Raw genomic sequence first — 23,351 nt, 5'->3', positions numbered from 1 at the left:
GAAGTATTCAATGACTGCTAGTACAGGTTTGTGCTACTGGTTTGATTCAAGCTAAGGTGTTAACAGTTTTGTCCACTGTTGCTTTTGCACTATCATGGCAAATGTCAAGTGTAGTAAAAACGGCAAACAATGTCTTAATACTATTATAAAAACAGGGAGTCACCTAGACTCCCTGAAAGGGTCTCAGTGACACCCCAGCAGTTTGTAGACCTCACTTTGAGAACCCTGGTCTAATATATAGTCCTTTCCTTTAACAAGCTTACAATCTGTCTAGATTGACAAGACTAATCTATGTAAAATAATTAATAAATATAAAGATAACATACATCATCTATACTACATGACCGAGTACTATAAGTTCTGAAGGAGTTTAGAGAAGAGGAAAATTAATGAGGGATGAAGAGTCAGGGAAGGCTTCTTGGAAGAGGTGGGCCAGAACACTTCACAGTTGTTTTATCTATCAAATGCCCTTTCTTGTCCTTAGGGAAATTCCCTTGATTAAAGTCACCTCTGTCTAATTGCCCTCTACCTGGCACCTGCCCTACATTTAAATAATCATTTACTTATGCACAGTGGTGTGGTAAATGTTTAACAAACAGTACCTAAAAAAATAGATCTGATTTGTAGCTTTTGCTAGTTTCTGTAGTGTGAATACTCTCACCAAAGGAATTGTAAGCTCTCAACAGTTTACAACCGTCTTAAAATTTTAACAAACAATTCCAACACACCACTGTCAGTCATTATACTGTTTCTACTCAAGAGCAAGGACAATGCCATCTATTCTTTCTATATATCCCAACTGCATCCAGTGCAGCACAAAGCAGAAACTCAAATGTTGAGCAACTTAAAGACATATCCAAAGATAAACAGCTAGTATGTGTTGCTAAAAACAAATTAAATGGTCTCCAAGGTCTTCTGGGCAATAAAATTCTATTACCCTAAGACACTATAAAATATCTGTCGAAGTTTTGTTCCTTCTAGATTTCACAGATACTTAAAAGAAAGTAACAGTGATTAAAGAGAAGAGCATTCATTGAGCACTTCTAATATGCCAAGTACTGTGCTATGTACTTTACTTTCTAATCTCATTTAATGGTCATGATACTTTACTTATGCATTATATTATATCTACTTTGCTGATGATCTCTAATTCTCCTTCTCCCAGGTTGTTGATCTTCTGGTATCATTTCTTGGGTTCCTCTAAAGTTTCGTTTTTAGTCAGTTCTTATGGTATATGATAAAGACCATAGACTTTGGAATTAGATAAACTGAGTTTCAAATCCCAGTGCTGTATAAACTTCAGCAAATTTTTTAAGATCTTTGAACCTTTAGCTTAGATCTCTAAAGTGAGAAGAATGGTACTTACCTCACAAGGTATACCTCATAGGGAGAGACTGAATGAGAAAATGTATCTAACATGTCTAGTGAAGTGTATAGCTCAAAAATTGTTACTTTTTCTTGTTTCTCCTACATCACAAAGCTTCTGAAAAACAAGCTTTTGAATAACTGATTGATAGGTTCTATTTTGATTCAAGGCATAAATTTTTATAATGCCTTAGACATAGTCCAATTACCTGAGTTCCATTTCAGTCTCTAGGCTTTCAATCTGCTTTGTAATGGAATCCTCTGACTCAGAAACTTGACCACGCAGTTCAGCAAGTGAGAATGTACGCCTCTGTAAAGAAGAATAGTGGGGATGAGGGTGAAGTACTACTTGGAAAGTGATTCTCCAAAGTAGTGAGGGCTTCTGGGGAGTGTGGAGTCTGATCATTAGTAACGTATTTCCATAGGGCACTTACGCGGAGTTTAGGAGGTGGATTCTCCCCAGATTCCACTTTTTCTTTGAGTTGAGCCACATCCTGAGCCAGGATCTTTCTGTCTTCAAGAAGGTCATTCAGATGGCGCTTGGCTTCCTCAGTACTGACCATAACCTCAATTTCATTTCCAAGCCAACTCTAGAAGATAAATCAATGATGTTGGGTTAGGGATGAGGAATCTCTGGCCCATGGGCTATATTCAGCTCCAGATTTAATTTCACTTGGACCAGAGCCCAAGTAACTAGAAGTGAGATTTCCATTTGTGCCTATACTGACCAAAAATCCCAATAATGTTCTAAGAGCCTTTAACAGCAATATCCCAAAAGGTCACAAGAAAAGTTTTCTGCAGAAAATCTTTCTCCAGATATCCTAGCATTTCTATGTATTCTGTCTTGACCTTCTCCACTTTCTCCTTAACTTTTGTGCTTAACAAGTCATAATATAGAACTGAAGTATATATAGATTACCTGTTCTATTTAATAAATGGATAACTATTATTAATCTTTAAAATAGATGAATAGATTTTTTTAAAAAAGCAAACAAAATTAACTAAATTCAGTTTTTAAAAAAGTAACCATCCCTGAGAAAGCTTTCACTTTTGGATGAAGATATACCATGCTAAGAGTAATCAAAGAAAGCTGGAGTGGATATATTAATATCAAATAATATAGAATTTACATCAAAGAATATTATTAAGAAGAACAAAGGCTGGAGGTATCATGCTCCTTGATTTCAAGCTATACTACAATGCCACAGTAATCAAAACAGTATGGTACTGGCACAAAAACAGACACATGGATAAATGGAACAGAATAGAGAGCCCAGAAATGAACCCACACTTATATGGGTAATAAATCTATGACAATGGAGGCAAGAATATACCAATGGGGAAAAGACAGCCTCTTCAATAAATGGTGATGGGAAAACTGGACAGCTAGATGCAAAAGAATCAAACTGGACTATCCTCTCACACCATGCACAAAAATAGATTCAAAATGGATCAAAGACCTAAACGTAAGACCCGAAACGATAAATCTTTTTAGAAGAAAACATAGGCAGTAAGCTCTCTGACATCAGTCTTAGTAATATTTTGGGGGCTACGTCTCCTCAGGCAAGGGAAGAAAAGCAAAAATAAACAAATGGGACTATATCAAACTAAAAGCTCTTGCACAGTGAAGGAAACTATCAACAAAATGAAAAGGCCACCTACTGAATGGGAGAAGATATTTGCAAACGATATAACTGATATGGGTTAATATCCAAAAATACACAAAGAACTCATACAATTCAACATCAAAAACAAACAAACAAACAAAAACAAACAACCAGGTTTAAAAGTGGATAGAGGATCTGAATAGACATTTTTCCAAAGAAGACATACAGATGGCCAACAGGCACATGAAAAGATGTTCAACATGGCTAATCATCAGGGAAGTGCAAATCAAAACCACAATGAGATATCACCTCACACCTGTCAGAATGGCTATTATCAAAAAGACAACAAAAAACAAGTGTTGGTTATCCATTCTAAATACAGCAGTGTGTATACCTGAAACTATCACAACATTGTTAATCAACTGTATTCTAATATAAAATAAAAAGTAAAAAAACAAAAACAAGTGTTGGTGAGGATGTGGAGAAAAGGGAACCTTCATGCACTGTCGGTGGGAAGGTAAATTGGTGCAGTCCCTATGGAAAACAGTATGGAGATTCTCAATAAATTAAAAATAGAACTGCCATATGATCCAGCAATTCCACTCCTGGGTATTTATCCAAAGAAAACAAAAACACTAATTAGAAAAGTCATATGTACCCCTATGTTCATTGCAGCATTATTTACAATAGCCAAGATATGGAAGTAACCTAAGTGCCATCAATAGATGAATGGATAAAGAAGATGTGAGATATATATATGTATATACGATGGAATATTACTCAGCCGTAAGAATGAAATCTTGCCATCTGCGACAACATGAATGTACCTAGAGGATATTATGCTTAGTGAAATAAGTCAGACAGAGAAAGACAAAAACTGCGTGATTTCACTTATAAGGGGAATCTAAAAAACAAAACAAATGAACATAACAAAACAGAAACAGTTATAGATACAGGGAACAAACAGGTGATTGCCGGGGGGAGGGGCATAGAGGGAGGAAAGAAATAGGTGAGGGAGATTAAGAGGTACAAACTTCCAGTTGCAAAATAAAGGAGTTAAGGGTATGAAATGTACAGTGTGGGGAATATAGTCCATAACTATGTAATATCTTTGTATGGTGACATATTGCAACTAGACTTATCATGGTGATCATTTTTAAATGTATAGAAATATTGAATCACTGTTGTGTAACAGGAACTAACATAGTGCTGTAGGTCAATTATACTTCAAAAATAAACAAACTAACAAACTCAAAGAAAAAAAGATCAGATTTGTGGTTACCAGAGAGGCAGTCAAAGGTACAAACTTCCAGTTATAAGATTAAGTAAGTACTAGGGATGTAATGTACAACATGATAAATATAATTAACACTGCTGTATGCTATATATAAAAGTTGTTAAGAGACTAAATCCTAAGAGTTCTCATCACAAAAAAAAAGTTTTTTTCTATTTCTTTTTTTTTTTTTTGCGGTATGCGGGCCTCTCACTGTTGTGGCCTCTCCCATTGCGGAGCACAGGCTCCGGACGCGCAGGCTCAGTGGCCATGGCTCACGGGCCCAGCCGCTCTGCGGCATGTGGGATCTTCCCGGACCGGGGCACGAACCCGTGTCCCCTGCATCGGCAGGCGGACTCTCAACCACTGCGCCACCAGGGAAGCCCTATTTCTTTAATTTTGTATCTATATGAATGATGGATGTTCACTAAACTTATTGTGATAATCATTTCAAGATGTATATAAGTCAAATCACTATGCTGTATACCTTAAACTTTTGCAGTGCTGTTTATCAATTTATCTCAGTAAAACTGAGAGAAAAAAGAGGAATATTATCAAGGTTAAAAAAAATATTATTTCATAATGGTAAGGGAGTCAATTATTCAAGAGAACTTAATCCTTAATGTTTATGCCCCTAATATACAAAGCACCAAAATATCTGAAACAAAATCATATATAAGCCAATAAAGGAGATAAAATGGAATCATAAAAATACTCAATTGATCCAAAAGAAGCCAGAAAACAAGGAAAAGGGAATGAAGAACAGATGGGACAAATAGAAAACAAATAGCAATATGATAGATTCAAATCAACCCATATCAATAATCAGATTAAATGTAAATGGTCTAAACACCCCAATTAAAATGCAGATTGTCAGACTGGATTAAAAAAGCTAGACTCAACTGTATACTGCCTACAAGAAAAACACTTTAAAAACACACAAAGGCACAAAGAGGTTAAAGCTAAAAGGATTTTTAAAAAATATACCATGCTAACATTAAAAGAAAGCTGGAAGGGGCTTCCCTGGTGGCACAGTGGTTGAGAGTCCGCCTGCCGATGCGGGGGACACGGGTTCGTACCCCGGTCTGGGAGGATCCCACATGCCACGGAGCGGCTGGGCCCGTGAGCCATGGCCACTGAACCTGCACGTCCGAAGCCTGTGCTCCGCAACGGAAAAGGCCACAACAATGAGAGGCCCGCGCACCGCAAAAAAAAAAAAAGAAAGCTGGAGGGACTATATTATTATCAGAAAAAGATTTCAGAACAAAGAATATTGCTAGGGATAAAAATGATCATAATAGTAAACTTATTATTATAATAATAAAGGGATCAATTAATCTTACATGTTTATGCCTCTAATAACAGAGCTTCAAAATATACAGAGCAAAACCAGAACTATAATAAGAAAAAGACAAATCCATAATTCTAATTGAAGATTTCAATACCCATCTCTAAGTAACTGATAGAACAAGTAGGCAGAAAATCAGCAAGAATACAGTAGAAATGAATGGCACAATCAATCAAATTAACATGATTGACATTTGTAGAACACTCTATCCAACAACAGCAGAATATACATTCTTCTCAAGTACATACAGTTTGAACATTTGCCAAGACTGACCATATTCTAGGCCATAATAAGTCTCAAAAAATTCAGAAGGATTCAAGTCATATAAAGGATAGTCTCTAACCATAATGAAATTAAATTAGAAATCATAACAGAAAGATATTTGGAAAAATCTCCTAATATTTGGAAACTAAATAATATTTTAAATAACTGTGGATCAAAGAAGAAATAAACAGGGAAATTAGAATGTATTTTGAATTGAATGAAAACATAATTATCAAAATTTGTGGGATGTCATTAAAGGAGTACTGAAGGGGAAATTTATAGAACTAAATGTTTATATTAGAAAAGAAAAGAACTCAAATCAATGACCTCAGGTTCCACCTTTAAGAAAAAAAGCCAATTATATCCAAAGCAGAAATAAGGAAATAATAAAGGTCAGATTGGAAATTAACGAGCTAGGGTTTTGGGGGTATTGTTTTTAATTGTGGTAAAATATACATAACATAAAATTTACTATTTTAACCATTTGTAAGAATGAGCTGGTTCTTTGATAAACCTTAGCCAAACTGATCAAGAAAAAGGAGAAAAGACACAAAATATCAATAACAGGAATGAGATAGAGGACATTACTACAGTTTTTACAGACATTAGAAGGATAATAAAGAAATATTATGAATAACTTCACACCAATAAATTTGACAATTTAGACGAAACACACAAACTACCAAAGCTCACTCAAGAGGAAATATATAACCCGAACAACCCTATATCCAGTTAAAAAACTGAATTACAGTTAACCCCTCCTCCCCACCAAAAGCAACAACTAACAAAAACATCCTTCAGGTCCAGATGGCTTAACTTGTGAACTGTACCAAACTTCCTCTTCTTTTTTTTTAAGGATTTTTATTTTTATTTTAAAAAATATTTATTTATTTATTTATGGCTGCATCGGGTCTTAGTTGCGGCATGCAGGATCTTTTGTTGCAGCGTGTGGGCTCCGTAGTTGTGGCGCATGGGCTCCAGAGCGTGTGGGCTCTGTAGTTGCGGCACGTGGGCTCAGTAGTTGCGGTGTGTGGGCTTAGCTGCCCCGTGGTGTGTGGGATCTTAGTTCCCTGACCAAGGATGGAATCCGCAATCCCCTGCATTGGAAGGCGGATTCTTAACCACTGGACCACCAGGGAAGTCCCTGTACCAAACTTTTAAGGAAAACACATTAGCTCTATACAAACTCTTACAGACAATTGAAGAGGGGGCAATAGTTTCTAACGTATTCTAAGAGGCCTTGATACCAAAACCAGACAAAGACACTACAAGAAAACAACAGACCAATATCCCTCATGAACACAGATGCAAAAATTTTACATGAAATTTTTATTTTAGCAAAATCTTAATTTTATGTATTGTTGAATTCAATAATACATAAAAAGGATGATATATCACAACCAAGTGGAATTTATTCAAAGAATGCAAGGCTGGTTCCATATTTGAACATCAAAGTCATTCACCAAATCAACAAACTAGAGACAAAAAGTATTTGACAAAATTTATATACACTCATTGGAAATTCCCTGGTGGTCCAGTGGTTAGGACTCGGCACTTTCACTGCTGGGGACCTGGGTTTGATCCCTGGTCAGGGAAGTAAGATCCCGCAAACTGCACAGCGTGGCCAAAAAAAAAAAAAAAAATTATTTTCACTCAGGATAAAAACTCACAGCAAGCTAAGCATAGATAAGAACTTCCTTAAGCTGATAAAGGGCCTCTATGAAAAACCTATAGCTAATGTCATACTTAATGGTAAAGACTGAATACTGTTCCCCTGAGATGAGGAATAGCAGAAGGGTTTCTACTGTCACTACTCCTATTCAACATCATCCTGAATGTCCTAGCCAATGCAACAGGGCAAGTAAAATAAATAAAAGACATATAGATTATAAAGGAAGAAATAAAACTATTTATAGATGGCATGATTGTTTATGTAGAGAGTCCCAAAGAATCTACAAAATAGCCACTAAACTAATAAAGTCAGAAGATAAAAGTTAATATACAAAAATCAGTTGTATTTCTATACACCAGCACTGAACAACTAGATAAATAATTTGGTAGTTTTTCTTTTTTTCTTAAAACTTTTTATCAGCAGTGCAAGAGTGTTTCCTTTTCTCCACACCCTCTCCAGCATTTATTGTTTCTAGATTTTTTGATGATGGCCATTCTGACTGGTGTGAGATGATATCTCATTGTAGTTTTCATTTGCATTTCTCTAATGATTAATGATGTTGAGCATTCTTTCATGTGTTTGTTGGCAGTCTGTATATCTTCTTTGTTTTGATATTATTAGATTTTAAAAAATTTTATTTTTGGCTGTGTCAGGTCTTAGTTGTGGCATGTGGGATCTTTGTTGCGGCATGTGGGATCTTTCGTTGCAGCTCTCGGGCTCTTTGTTGAGGCACAAGGGCTTCTCTCTAGTTGTGGCACACGGGCTTCTCCCTAGTTGTGGCGCATGGGCTCTGTAGTTTGCAGCACTCAGGCTCTCTAGTTGAGGTGCACACACTCAGTAGTTGTGGTGTGCAGGCTTAGTTTCCCCGCAGCATGTGGGATCTTAGTTCCCCTACCAGGGATCTAACTTGCGTCCTCTGCATTGGAAGGTGGATTCTTTACCACTAGACCACTAGGGAAGTCCCTTGGCAGTTTCTTATAAAGTTAAACATACACTTACCATATGACCGAGCAATCCCACTCCTAGGTATTTACCCAAGTGAAATAACTACCTTTGTTATACAGAAACCTGTATGTGAATGCATTTATAGTGGCCTTATTCATGATCACCAAAAACTAGGGGAAAAAAAGACTCCAAGATAACCTTTAACAGGCGAATAGATAAACTGTGGAACATCCATATGACGGAATAATACAGGCAACAACATGGATGAATATCAAATGCCTTAATGCTAAGTGAAAGAAACCATACTGTACGTTTCCAGTTATATGACACTGATGCAATGCAAAGTGAAAACAATAATGACAGAATACAGATCAGTGTTTGCGAAGGGCCAGCATATGGCTGTGGGAGAAACTGACTACAAAGTGTTATAGGGGAATATAGAACTACTCTATATTTTTATTGTGGTGGTGGTTATACACCTGTATATGATGTTAAAACTTGCAGAACTACAGTAAAAAGGGTAGATCTTACTGTACATCAGTTATACCTTAATAAAATAAGTTGGAAAAAAATCAATGTCGTTTGTCATACTGAATAAAAACAAACCAACCAACCATAAGATCATAAGATCACCTCAAGAAGATTATCTCAGAAAGATCAGAAACCATAAGATCAGCTCAAGAAGATTCAGAAAAAACTTTTGAAAAAATCCAACATCTATTCATCATAAAAACTTTCAGCAAACTAAGAACAGACAAGAACTTCTTCAACCTGATGAAGAACATATACAAAAAACCTATAGCTAATATCGTACTTAATGGTGAAAGGCTGAATGCTTTCTCTCTAAGATTGGGAACAAAGCAAGGATGCCCTCTTTTCACCTATTCTATTCGATATTTTATTGGAGGTTCTAGCAAGTACAATAAGGCAAGAGAGTTTTTTTTAAAGGCATACAGAGTGGGTAAGGATAAATAAAATTGTCCCTATGCGCAGATGATGTGATTTAGAAATCACATGTGATTTCTAAATCACAGATGATGTGATGTAGAAAATCCAGTGACAGAAAGCAGATTAATGGCTGCCTGGAGATGGGGCGTAGAGGGATAGACTGGGGAGGGGAGGGAGGGATTACAAAGGTGTACGAAGAAAGTTTTGGTCCTGATGGACATTGACTTTATCTTGATTGTGGTGATGATTTAATGGGTGCATATCTGTGTCGAAACTTATTAAACTGTACACTTTAAATATGTATAATTTATTGTAGGTCAAGTATACCTCAATAAAACTTTAAAAATTAACTGAACAGGGGCAGGGATAGAAAGGGTTCACTACTCATGGTCTTTAACAACCGTTCAGAGATAATCATATCTTTAGGAAATAATGCTTTCAGGTAGAACTCCAGATTTTGTAGTGTTTCCTTCTAAACGAAAAGAAAGCTACTTCCCATTTTTTCCTATCCCCAATGTACATAAGACAAATGGCAGTTCAAGTTGTCCATACCTTCACTCGAGCTGTAGTGCCTTCCATTCCACGGCTCTGAGTCTCCTTCCGCTTTTCTGCGACCTCTCGTTGTTTTTGGAGAGCATCTTTGAGACGCTTGTTGGCAGCTGCTGCCTAAATAAAAATGGCTCATAGTAATGTTGAATTGAAGGGTAGAAAGAAGAACATTCTTCATTAATTATGTATTTGATGATTCATACAGCTAATCGTCTGAGAAATACAAATTAGAACCCAGTGAGATGCCTTTACTTAAACCCTGGAGTGGCTACGATGAAAAATAAAACGACTGACAATCCCCAGGTTAGTGAGGATATGGAGCAACTGAAACTCTTATCCATGGCTGGTGTGAGTAAACTTTGGTACAAACACCATGGAAAACCATTTGTCATTATTAACTAAACTTGAACATACACAATCCCTGTGATTCATCATTTCCCCCCTAGGTATAACTCACCAGAAAGGCTCACGTACCTGTGCCAAAAGATACTGAAATGCAAGTTCAGAGCAAACCACCCCTACGTGCAACAGCATTGGTGTTTATTACAATTCTACTACCAAATCAAAGAAACAAGATGCACTTCATTCTCTGTAATTCCCTTCAAAACCAGGAAAAATAATTTGTAGTGTTAGAAGTCAGGACGGTCGTTACCTCTGAGGAAGGACTTGTCATTCGGAGAGAGAACAGGTGGGGGTGGGGATGAAGTTCTAAGGTTCTAGTAGTGACTTGTTTGTCTTAGGTTGATGGTTGTACAGGTTTTTTCGCTTTGGAATAACTCATGGAGATGTACATAATATTTGTGCCCTTTTTAGGTATATATATTCTACTTCAATAAAATAATTTATATTAACATAATAAAAAAGAAAGAACATTCTAATTTCTAGCATATTAGTCAAGAAAAATAAAAAATTCTATGGGTTTAAATTCTTATAGGAACTACATTTATAAGTCTCCATGTACATAACACTGGTGAACAGCTACTGCGTTAGAGCCTAGGGGAGGCACACAATTTCAAGGAAGCACTGCAGATTGAAAGCGTCTGGAAATGTCATATATCAGAATTACTCTTTTTGTTTTGTTTTGTTTTGTTTGGAAAGAAGCCCAATTAGAAAAAATCCTTATTTGAATAGTGCCATTTTCATCAGGTTTTTATCTGCTGACAGTTCATGACAAACAGGGATCAAGACTTAGGAACTGCTGGTCAAGACTGTTATCCCTGGTTTCAGGACACTGGCTCATTTAAGGGATACTCCTCTGCCATCATCCAAGCCTGAAAGTGATAATACACTTGACCTAGCAGATTGGATTTTCTTACCTCCTCAGTTTTACGTCTGAGCACACTAGACTGTTTCTGGAAGCATCTTTCAAGTTTGAGCAGTTCATATTGCCTCTTACGGTCCTGAGAAGAAAAGAGTCAGACTTTTCATTGCTATTCAGCTAGCTAAAATAAAACCTTATAATGTAACTGAAGAGTCTTTCAATGGTATAGTCATTATGGAAATCAGTATGGAGGTTCCTTAAAAAATTAAAAATAGAAAGACCATATGATCTGACAATCTCACTACTGGGTATATATATATCCAAAGGAAATGAAATCAGTATCTTGAAGAGATATCTGCATTCCCATATTTGTTGCAGCATTATTCACAATAACCAAATATGGAAACAACCTAAGTTGACAACCTAAGTTGACCTAAGTTGTTGACAAATGAATGGATAAAGAAAATGTGGTACGTGTATACAGTTGACGCCTGAACAACGTGGGGTTAGGGGTGCCAACCCCTATGCAGTCGAAAATTCGTGTGTAACTTTACAGTTGGCCCTCCATAGCTGTGGTTCTGCATCCATGGATTTAACCAACTGTGGATAGTATAGTAGTGTAGTATTTACTATTGAAAAAAATACATGTATAAGTTGACCCGCACAGTTCAAACCCATGTTGTTCAAGGGTCAACTGTATATACAATGGAATATCATTCAGTCACATACAAGGAAATCCTGCTATTTGTAACAACATGGATGAACCTGGAGGTCACTGTGGTAAGTGAAATAAACCAGACTGAGAAAGACAAATACTATATGATCTCACTTATATGTGAAATCTAAAAAAGTCAAACTCATATAACCAGACAGTAGAATGATAGCTACCAGGTACTGGGGAGGGGATGGGGGCAGTGAGGAAAATGGGGAAAGGTTGGTCAAAGGGTACAAAATTTTAGTTATAAAATGAATAAGTTCTGGGGATCTATGTATAGCATAGTAACTATAGTTAATAATACCATACTGTATACTCGAAATTTGTTAGGAGAGTAGATCTTAAGTGTTCTCCCTACACTGAAAAGAAGGGGTAACTATGTGAGGTGATGGTTGTGTTGCAATCAGGAAATGTGGTATCTCCAAATGTATTGTTCTCTTTCAAGATTGTTATGACTATTCTGGGTCACCTGCATCTCCATATGACTTTTAGGATCAGCATGTGAATTTCTACCAATAAGCTAGAGGAAATTTGGTTGGAATTGTGTTGAATCTGTAGATCAATCTGAGGGGGTATTCCAACTTAAGAATATTAAGTCTTCCCATCCATGAGCATGGATTATTGTTCCATGTATTTAGATCTTTTTTAAAAAAATTAATTAATTTATTTTTTGGCTGTGTTGGGTCTTCAATGCTGCGTGCAGGCTTTCTCTAGTTGCGACGAGTGGGGGCTACTCTTCATTGTGGTGCGTGGGCTTCTCATTGTGGAGGCTTCTCTTGATGTGGAGCACAGGCTCTAGGCACGCGGGCTTCAGTAGTTGTGGTGCATGGGCTCAGTAGTTGTGGCTTGCAGGCTCTAGAGCACAGGCTCAGTAGTTGTGGCGCACGGGCTTAGTTGCTCTGCAGCATGTGGGCTCTTCCCAGACCAGGGCTCAAACCCGTGTCCCCTGCATTGGCAGGTGGATTCTTAACCACTGCACCAGCAGGGAAGCCCTATTTAGATCTTTAATTAATTCAATGATGTAGTTTTTAGTGTATAAGTCTTACACTTGTTAAGCTTATTCCTAAGTATTTTATTCTTATTGATGTTATTATAAAAGGAACTTTCTTAATTTCATTTTCAAATTGTTAGTGAATAGAAATACAACCAAATTTTGTGCATTGAACTTATGTCCTGCAAGCCTGCTGAACACATGTATTAGTTCTAATAGTTTTCAGTTGATTCTCCGGGATTTTCCACATACAAGATCATGTCATCTCTAATAGAGATAGTTTTGCTTTTTCCTTTCCAATGTGGATGCCTTTCATATATTTTACTTGCCTAAGTGTTCTGGCTAGAACCTCCAGGACAATGTTGAATAGAAGTGGCGAGAGTGGATACCCTTGTCTTGTTCCTGATCTTATGAGAATTCAGCTGTTAATTTTATTGGGATTTCTTTGTATGTGATGAGTCATTTTATCTTGCTGTTTTTAAGTTTTTTGTCTTTGTCTTTCAACCATTGGACATGATGTGTCTTGGGTGTTGATCTCTTTGCATTTATCCTACTTGTAGTTGATTGAGCTTCTTAGATGTGTAGATTAATGTTTTTCATCAAATTTAGAAAGTTTTCAGTCATTAGATCTTTGAATATTTCGACTGCTGTTTCATTTATTGTTCTCATGGAGCTACCAGTCTCCTCTTAATTGCTCACCACCAAAATTTCCATTGTTTTTGACAGCACCTTTAGGTTTTAACTTCCCCAGACTCTGTCCCCAAATAAAGTCAGTCCCCTTAGGGAGAGCTGCATTCCTATGGCCTGCCCCTCCCCCTGGGCAGAATCCTCTGCACCACTGCTTAGGACCTGGGGATGGGGACAGAAGCCCACTTCTCTGAGTGACATCTCTGTTCTATGAGTAGGATGCGGGCCAGTGGCAGCATACCCTATTTTTCTTGGCTGGTCTCCTGACATGGAACCTACATCCTATGATTAGATGGGTTATGGTAGTCAGACCCCAGTAGTCCTAGTCTTCTGCAGCAGGGATACAGCTTCCACCCTCTGCATGGAGGCTAGGTGGAAGAAGGGATCCCCAGATCTCTTGGCTGCTCTTACCTGAAACAAAGCTTCAGCAACATGGAGCTGAGGGGGGATGAAGGGAGAGAGTTGGTCGTGGCTCATATGCCACAGACTATTGTTGTTCTTACTCAGATTTAGTAGATTTCCTTGAATAATCGGTTCCTTGCTATATGCCCTTAGGACAATACATTTCACCAGTTGTGCTTCTTTTGCTGGGAAGAGAGTCCACAAAGCTCCTCATGCCACCATTCCTCATGTCACCATTCCTGAAGTACTTCTCTCATTTCCTGACCCAACATATCACATTCTGGCCAATTCTAAAAATTACCCCAAATTAATGTCCTTTCCAGTGTTCTTTCCAAGAACATTGTTACTACTCTAATTCAGGCCCTTATTATCTTTCTGGATGATGCAATACCTGCTTAACTTGTGTTCTGGCCTCCAGTTTCTCAATAGTTCAGTTTGTTCTACACGTGACTCCCCAGATGTATCTTTGGAAAGCAGTACTTTGCTGATAGCACTTTGTTTCTCAAAAACCTTAAAAATCTTTACACTGCTAACAAAATACAGTTCAAACTTCCTAGATCTTTAACAATCCAGATTCAATTTGTCTTTCCAATGGAATCTTCTCCTACTGTCTTTCATCCCACCTGGATCATTCGCTATTCCTACAAAGTTGTCATCTCTGTGTCTTTGTTCCTGCTCTTCCATTTATCTGGAATGCCTGCATTTATCTCTATCAAAATCCTCCCTATTGTTCAAGGTCTTTTCAGTCCAACTGGAAGTGTGCTTCCCTTTCTTAATTACATTGGTATTTTAGACTATTTGTAAAGCACAAGTCTCTTTATTTCTTGTATTGAAGAAAATCATGCTTATGTCTCATTTTCCCCTTTAGACAAGATAGTCTTCAAGAGCAAAACACATATACTACTCAACTTTCTATTTTCCATGGTATCTAGTGGATGGTATCTTGCACGTAGTAGACGTTTAATAAATAGTTGTTAAATTCATGAATGTATCATATATTTAGAGATACCAGCTGTTTGAAGAGAAGCTTTAATGTTAGTCAGCCCAGAAAAGGGTTCATTAGGTAGGACTTTGAGAAATTGTAGTTACTTACCCGTTCTTTTAATTGGATTACTTCTTTGTCTTTTTGTTGCTTCCACTGTCTGAACCTCTCAGCATCCTCTTTCATCTGACGCATTAACTGTACCCGCTGGTTTTTCATCACCTGTAGAAACAAAAACCAACACGAATAGTAGTCATCTGCACTTATTCTGGGCTGATGTACAGATGGATAGACTAACCATTAAGAAGAGAGAAAAAAATCCAGAGCTGAGCTGAGAAGCCTGCCAACAGATTTTCTGATTATGTTTGCAATACCACTTGCTATGCTTGCATAGACTATACAAATGAACGCTCTGAAGAAATAATAGAAAAAATGTACCTACAAGCTAAATCCAGCCCTAAATTCACTGCATATAAATGAAATTTCAAGGAAGTATCTACTAAGTCTCAAGGACAAATCTACCTAGCAACCACTGTATTCGAATAGTTTCAGTACAATGACCTGTAACCACCACTTTGTACATGTCAGAAGTTGAACATTCAATGACTGAAAATTTTCTCTATGTGTCTGTTGTTTTGCAACCACTTTGCAAAATTATTCCACATGATCATGGAAAGTGGTCAGAATGTCACCACTAAATATTAAGGTATCATCGCCCTTTGGTTTCAGAGAATCTAACATTAAAACTCTGAATGTCAAAGCAGAGTTTTGTTATTCAGATTCTAGATGGCTAGCACAATGTCCTACAAAAGGGACATTTGTAGAGATTCAAACACTTGAAATGATGGGCCCTGCCTGCTACTTTCTCACCTGCAAACACCTCTGTAGTATAATTCTAATTCTAATAATTCTAGTATAATTCTAATTCTAAATAAAACACCTATGTTTGTAAGTTTCTATAGGGTAAATGCAAGGATGAGAGTTTATTACCCGTATTTCCTGGTTCAGTTTGGAGACGGTATGCTCTGTGGATTCTTTCAGCTTCAGAAGTTTAGACTGCTCATTCAGTTTCTTCTTCAGATCAGCTATTTGACCCTCTAGCTCCTGGAGACGTTTCCGGCGGCGCTCACTCAACCTAAACACAGATGTTGTAGGAATGAGGACTAGCAGCAGCAAAGTCTGACTCCAAAAGACATAATATTAGACTCCCAGGTTCACAACCTTGATATATATAAAATAGGCGGCCAGTCACATAGTCATCTTTAAATAATGAATCCCACCCAAACAACCAAAACCATCTCAACACTGGGAGCTAAAGAGTAAAGGAAATTTTTTGCGTAAGTAACAATGTAGCTGCCTCAATACACTACTCTCTCACCACTCTGCGTTAAAAGGATGGTTCTTTGAAGGCATTTCACTTCACTTGAGCGTAAGGAATAATTCCGATGATTGTTATACAAGTCTGAGATAGAAAGTAAACATTCAACATAACTTTTAAGAACATGAACTTTAGATACTATAGAGATATAACAGAATCACTAAGTAAAAAGGTAGAATAGCCAATAAAGGCAAAGGTCTAAGGGAGTGTAGGATATTCTGGTAATTTGTCTTGGTTTTATTCTTAACCGGCTAAGGGATGGCTAGATTGATTTTTCATTTGCTAGCCTGAATATTAATTCTATTCACAAACGAATTTACCATCAGCACAGGGACAAAGAAACTGTTGCTGTCTGGTAGGTCTGATAATCTTTCAAAATACAGCTCAAATGCTAACTTCTTATAAAGCTTTCCTTGATCATGCCAGCCTGAACTGATATCTCCTGCCTCTGAACTCTTAAAGCCATTACTGCCTAAGAAATTTATTTGGCTGCTAATCATATGCTGTGTTATGGCATTCTTCTACTGTCACCATGAGATGGTATTTAAAATCTCAGTTCCTTAGCTTTTCTTTTGTTTTAGGTCTCCTCTCCACAATTAGGTTTAAATCCTGTAGGGGCAGGAAATGGCTCTTTCACTTCTCTGTTTCGTCTATGGCTTTTCATACACAGTTTGGGACTTGAAATAATAGTATTGACTTTTTTCTTACTTGGCTTGGTTGACATCCTTCTTTGTTGTCTGAAGTTCAAGAACCAATTCTTCTTTTTCCTTTTGCAGATTGATGACTTCCAATTCTAGGTTTTTTATGTTATCCTAGAAATGTTATAGGTCGAGAGAAAGAAAACATTAAAAGGCAAAGCAAGAAAATCACTTCAACATCTCATGTCTTAAGGAACTAGGCATTCAACTTTACCACTTCGATTGCACACTAAAAGCATTTGTACTTGATTTGATGGAGAATGAAGTTATATAGTGGGAAAAGTACGAACTTGGAATCCAAAGGCCTGGGTTTAAACCTTGAGTCCAGCACATCCTATCTAAACAACTTAAGGAAAGCCATTTCATCTCTTTTAGTCTTAGTTTCTATGCAAACAAGAGTTAATGTGGCAGGCCTGAGACTGATATCCTAAAAACAGACCTGGCTTGCAAGTTGGACCTCGGCTCATGTCTGGGATCTTGGATTTTGGTAGGATTCCCACCATCTCCTAACTGATAAGAGTGGCTCATTATGCCTAAACTGTGCAAACAGTATGATTTATCCTGAACACATGCTTTCCTTCTGGGAGTCTAGAATTTTTGTATGTGCTAGGCAGAGAATGCCTACATGAATTACTGCTGCTAACAATCCTGGACTCCTAGGCTCAGGGGAGCTTCCCTGATAGACAACATTTCACACATGTTGTCAAAACTCATTGCTGGAGGAATTAAGTACATACTATGTGACTCCATCAGAAGAAGACTCTTGGAAGCTTGCACCTGGTTTCCTTCAGACCTTGCCCCATGTGCTCTTTCCCTTTGCTGATTTTGTTTTGTATACTTCCACTGTAATAAATCTTACACTGAGTCCTGTGAGTCCTCCTGGTGAATCATTGAACCTGGGGGTGGTCTTGGGGACCCCCGAGAGTTTTCCTATCTATGTAAACAACTAACACCACCTACCTCACAGGGTTGTTGGGAAGACTGAATAAGATAAAAAGTAAAGATATTTTGTAAACTGTAAAGAGCTGCACAAACATTCTTATATTCTGAACTTTCAAACGTATGCATTCAATAGCATCTGCAGTTCTGCATGCACTTAGAAAACAAATTCTAGAAACTGAAGTTTGGTAGTTTTTCCAAGATTGGGAAAACTCAATGAACAGATTCCTTCCTGTTCTCATAACCAAAAAAAGATTAAAGGAAACTGGCTGAATAAGTGGTTGGTAGCCAAGAAGATTATACAAGGGCCTTAGACCAGTACTGAAATGACAAAAAGAAGCAGAGGCAGGTTAGGTGGGGCTGTATCTAAATAGGCAAGAGCTATTTTCCATGAAGTATACTTTTAGTCATTTCAATCTAATCAATGAAGACCAATCTCACTGCTTTATATACCCTGTATATTTAAACTGGCAATAACGTGTGTGTGTGTGTGTATGTGTACTTATAGAAGTAACACATGAAAACATTCTTGTAAAAAATAATCCAGATAATACATATAAAGGGCAAGTCCCCTTGACTTCCTTACCCCTGCCAAAATTCCAGTCCTCTCTCCAGAAGTAACCACTGTCATCAGCTTGGTCCAGATCTTCCAGACATTTTTTCCTTAGACACTTACATACTATGTATATAGACATGTACATATTCTAGACATTTACATAGAAATGTAAATGCCGTGTGTGTATGTGTGTATTTACTAAGTATATTGTGGCAAATGCCTAGAATATATAATAATATATGTAAATACATAGACTTTAAAATAATATATACACACACGTGCATATATGTATGTGTATGTGTGTACTTACTGAAATATGTTAAAGATAAACAGAGTTACATTATATGTAGATAATATTCTGTAACTTGCCTTTTTTTTAAAACTTGGTCTTGGAGATTTATTTATATCAGTGCATACAGATCTATCTCATTCTTTTTGTTGCCATAATGAAACATTCTTGTACATGCCTTCTGTGCACACGTGCAAGGTTTTTCTAGGGTAGAGACAAGTGGAATTACAGGGTCATGGGGGTACACATTTTCAATTTTAATAGATACTGCCAAATTGTCCCCCAAAGTGGTTATTCCAATTTACACTCTCGCTAGCTATGTATGAGAGTACTTATTTCCCTGCACCCTTGCGAACATTTGATATTGCTACACTTCAAAATTTTTACCAATGGGATGGGTAAAAAAATAGTATCTCTTCATTATGTATGCCACATTCAGTTAATAGTCTCACTGGCTCCACAAGGGAAATTATTCAAATATTTGACTCCTGGGCTATTATAATTCATGGTAGTCTTCACTAACAAGAACTTATACCTCCTCAGATTTTTCTATAGCAATTCTTTACAGTGATAGGAAAAATATTGTTTAGAACAAAAAATTACCTTTATTTCTTAGAAAAAGAGAGACATTTACATGTGATTAAAAGGTACTGTTAACATTAAGAATTTATTTCCTTTTAACTTTAAGGTTTGGAAGCTCAAGCATATTTGATTCCAAGGGAAAAAAAGGACAAGTTATCTTACTACAGCTATAGCTATAGATCATTACTAGCACCCCCTCATAGGGTTAGAAGTACACTGGGGGAACATATGTCCCTGCGTTTCTAGGCAAGAGTACAAGAAGAGAGGAATAATTTCTCAGCCTTATCGTTAATCCTTCATTTATCCTGGAAAGGCCAAAATACATTCAACCTAAAAAAGGCTGCATTTTATGTCCTGTTAGTATGGAGGATTGAGCTATGTATTTAACTTGCTCTCTCCTGAAAACCCACTAAAATGACCTCCCAAAAGGGTATAAATCAACAAGGATGAAGAGAGCAGTCAAGAGATATAAACAAACTTTTTTGGATGAGGAAAATATTTTGGATAAGTGGTAACTGAATTAGAGTAGAAAAAGCTAAACTATGACTCCTATAGGACAAATGTCAAGAAGTAACAAGCTAATTTGTACCATAGCACCACAAAGAGGAGAAGAGGTTTCCTCTCTGGAGAGGCTGAACCTGACAGGCTGGACTCATAGGCAGCAGACACAGCAAAAGGCAGGGATAAAGTAACATACTACTGATAGGGGATTAAATAAAAGTCTGTATATAACTGGAGAGACTTCAACTCCCTCTTTTCCTCTGAGTTACCAGAAATAGGGCATATTACTACTCTCCCCACACAACTCCAGGCAAGAGAATGAAAGATTTCTTTATTGGAAACTGACCAGCCCAGAGAAACCTATGCATACAGAATTTCCTATTGGCTATTAGTGTCTCACTGTTAAATATGAATGGACAACCAAAGATCACTGGAAATTTGAAGAAAGCTTCTTACATGAAAGACCAAATCAAACACACTAAAGAGGGGAATTTGAACGAAACAGAGGCAAGGCAGGAAGAAGAAAACTTCAACAAAATTTAATTTCTATCCTTAGAGATGAGCACTGCATCCATGAAAAAAAAGAAAAGAAGGCTATAAAAAGGAACAATTAGAGAATTTAAAAAAATCTTAGAAATAGGCAAATAAAAAAATTCACCAGAAGGAGTGCAAGGAAATCTCCCAGAGAATGGAATAAAAAGACAAAGAAATAGAAAATAGGAGAGAGGAGATAAGAAAAGCAGAGACTAAATCTAAGAGATCCAATATCTGACTAAGAGGAGTGCAAGAAAAGAAAAAACAGGGATTTCCCTGGTGGCGTAGTGGTTAAGAATCTGCCTGCCAATGCAGGGGACAGGGGTTCAATCCCCGGTCCAGGAAGATCCCACATGCCACAGAGCAACTAAGCCCGTGTGCCACAACTACTGAGACTGCACTCTAAAGCCCGTGAGCCACAACTACTGAGCCCGCGTGCACAACTACTGAAGCCCACACACCTAGAGCCTGTGCTCCACAACAAGAGAAGCCACCGCAATGAGAAGCCCACACACCACAGTGAAGAGTAGCCCCTGCTGGCCGCAACTAGAGGAAGCCCATGTGCAGCAACGAAGACCCAATGTAGCCCCAAAAATAAATAAATTTACTAAAAAAAAGAAAAGAAAAAACAAAGAAAATAGAGAGGTGGGCATTATTAAAGAAATAATACAAGAAAACTTCCCACTAAAGAAGAATACAAATTTCTAGATTGAAAGGACCCACCAAGCACCAAGCACAATAAGTGAGAACAGATCCACACCAAGGCACATGATTGTGAAATTAAAGAATACTTGGGGATAAAGAAAAGATCCTGAAAGTTGCCAGAGGGGAGGAAAATACAGGTCAAATAAAAAGAATCAGGAATTATAATGGACTTCTAAACAGCAACATTGGAAATAGAAGACCATGGAGCAAAGCCTTCAAAATTCTGAAGAAAAACGATTTCCACTGTAGAATTCTAAACCCAGCCAAACTAACAAGTGTAAGAAACACCACCATCACCACACCACCACCACCACAACAACAAAAAGCTATTTTCAGGCATGCAATGGTTGAAAACATTTTCCTTTCATGTACACTTTCTCAAAAAGCTGTTTGGGTTGTACTCCACCAACACAAAGAAGTAGCCCAAGAATGAGGAAGACATGGAATCGGTTTCAACACAGAGATGAGAAGTGAAGCAGGTTCCCAGGACGACGGTCCCAGGCTGATGGCTGGGCAGTAGGCCCAGAGAAAGCAAACCAGAACAAAAGATTCCAAGAGGGTTGTCTTCAAGAAAGAAATGGATTGATAAATTACCTGGTATGTTTGACTACTGAGAGGAGCTTTATAATTCTGTTAAGAAGTTTGGAGATAAATTATTGACAGGTAAATAGCAGACTAAGTAAATGAAAAAATGAGATTATTATTACTATTGTGATTATTATTATTATTTTTGGCCATGCTACATGGCTTGAGGGATCTTAGTTCCCCGACCAGGGATTGGACCCGGGCCCACAGCAGTGAAAGCCCCCAGTCCCAACCACTGGACTGCCAGGGAACTCCCAAAATTAACTTCAGGAAATGCAAAAGGCTGTATAAGAAAGGAAATGGAATCATAGTATACTATGTGGCTCAGTTATAAAACTTACGTAATCATAAAATTTAAACACTAAATATTCATTTAATCAAAAAGTGTGATATAACCATTTTGAAAGATAGAGGTGAGGCACTGTGCATGGGGGTATGTATAAGAGAGCTATATTCCCGTCTCCCATAGTGGGAAGTCAATTGAAAATGTCCAAAAATTTTAAAGTAACATAATTATACTACCAACTCTTATCTAGAAATCTGGAGGTAAATGTCAGAAGAAACAGCTTAAAGAACTTAAACTATAAGCCTAGGGAATAGGAGAGAAGGTAGTAGGGCAGGAGATTGCTTTTATTTTTCTGAGCATTGTACTATTTGACCTGTAAAAATGATATACGTGCATTTGTGTGACATAAATAAAAAATAAGTTTCAAAAAAGTTAAGACAAAAAAAAAAAGTTAAGACTGTGATAACAAAAAGGAAATAACACCTCTATTGGCAACTCAGTTATTATTTTGGAAGCAACTTCTGCCCTATGGGAAAAAAAGTGGTGAAAATTATTTAGGAGAAACACTTTTCTTGTTTTTACTCTGAAAACTTAGGGGAACTGGTGGTAGAAATGTATGAGTAATACAGGGATTTGTCGAGAACAGCATATAGGACTTTGGGGATGATAGGATATGGCTGAATGGGAAAGTAATCCACCCTTCCCCCTACCAGTTCTGCTAACATCCCTTTGTGGATGGGAAATACCAGGCTACAGGGGAAAATAAGGTCTGGAGCAAGGGTAACCTTGTGGACAACCTAAAAGCCCAAGACTTGTCTTTAAGTAAAGACCTGATTATTAATTAGCAAGGGCCACTTAGGACTACCACTAGGAAAAGCAGTTTAACCATTTGCCAACTCATGTGACATCCACTACAAGTGTCTTCATAATTCTCACTATAACCCAGACCGTCTACTAAGAGATGTACCTTTCTTAGAATCCCAGCATAGTTATTAGAACAAAATTTCTCTACAAGTAGGGACCACATTTATTATAACATTATCTAACTATTTATTAAATACCTGTTGCATAAGTAAGGTATTAGATTAAATGAAAGAAAATTACAGTTTCTTTATACTGAATGTATCCTTTTTTTTTTTTTTTTGTGGTATGCAGACCTCTCACAGTTGTGGCCTCTCCCGCTGCGGAGCACAGGCTCCGGACGCGCAGGCTCAGCGGCCATGGCTCACGGGCCCAGCCGTTCCGCGGCATGTGTGATCCTCCCAGACCGGGGCACGAACCCGTGTCCC

The 23,351-nt window shown here is 37.5% G+C and overlaps 1 protein-coding gene across 1 annotated transcript in view; it reads right to left on the bottom strand.

Moving 5' to 3' along the window:
• Window positions 1-23,351, bottom strand: part of KIF4A (kinesin family member 4A) — a 122,684-nt gene that overhangs the window by 25,496 nt on the left and 73,837 nt on the right. Inside the window, exons 15-21 of the mRNA XM_024756346.1 lie at window positions 17,096-17,199; window positions 16,000-16,144; window positions 15,121-15,231; window positions 11,288-11,371; window positions 9,975-10,088; window positions 1,800-1,955; window positions 1,575-1,675 (exon numbers count right to left, since the gene is read on the bottom strand). Coding sequence (XP_024612114.1) covers window positions 1,575-1,675; window positions 1,800-1,955; window positions 9,975-10,088; window positions 11,288-11,371; window positions 15,121-15,231; window positions 16,000-16,144; window positions 17,096-17,199 — 815 coding nt within the window. The remainder of the gene's footprint in view (window positions 1-1,574; window positions 1,676-1,799; window positions 1,956-9,974; window positions 10,089-11,287; window positions 11,372-15,120; window positions 15,232-15,999; window positions 16,145-17,095; window positions 17,200-23,351) is intronic.

The sequence above is a fragment of the Neophocaena asiaeorientalis genome, unplaced genomic scaffold (genome assembly GCF_003031525.2).
Source record: "Neophocaena asiaeorientalis asiaeorientalis breed wild unplaced genomic scaffold, Neophocaena_asiaeorientalis_V1.1 scaffold801, whole genome shotgun sequence".
Lineage (NCBI taxonomy): Eukaryota > Metazoa > Chordata > Mammalia > Artiodactyla > Phocoenidae > Neophocaena > Neophocaena asiaeorientalis.
The sequence above is the reverse complement of the archived record's forward strand: the minus strand, read 5'-3'. Positions and strand labels throughout refer to the sequence as shown.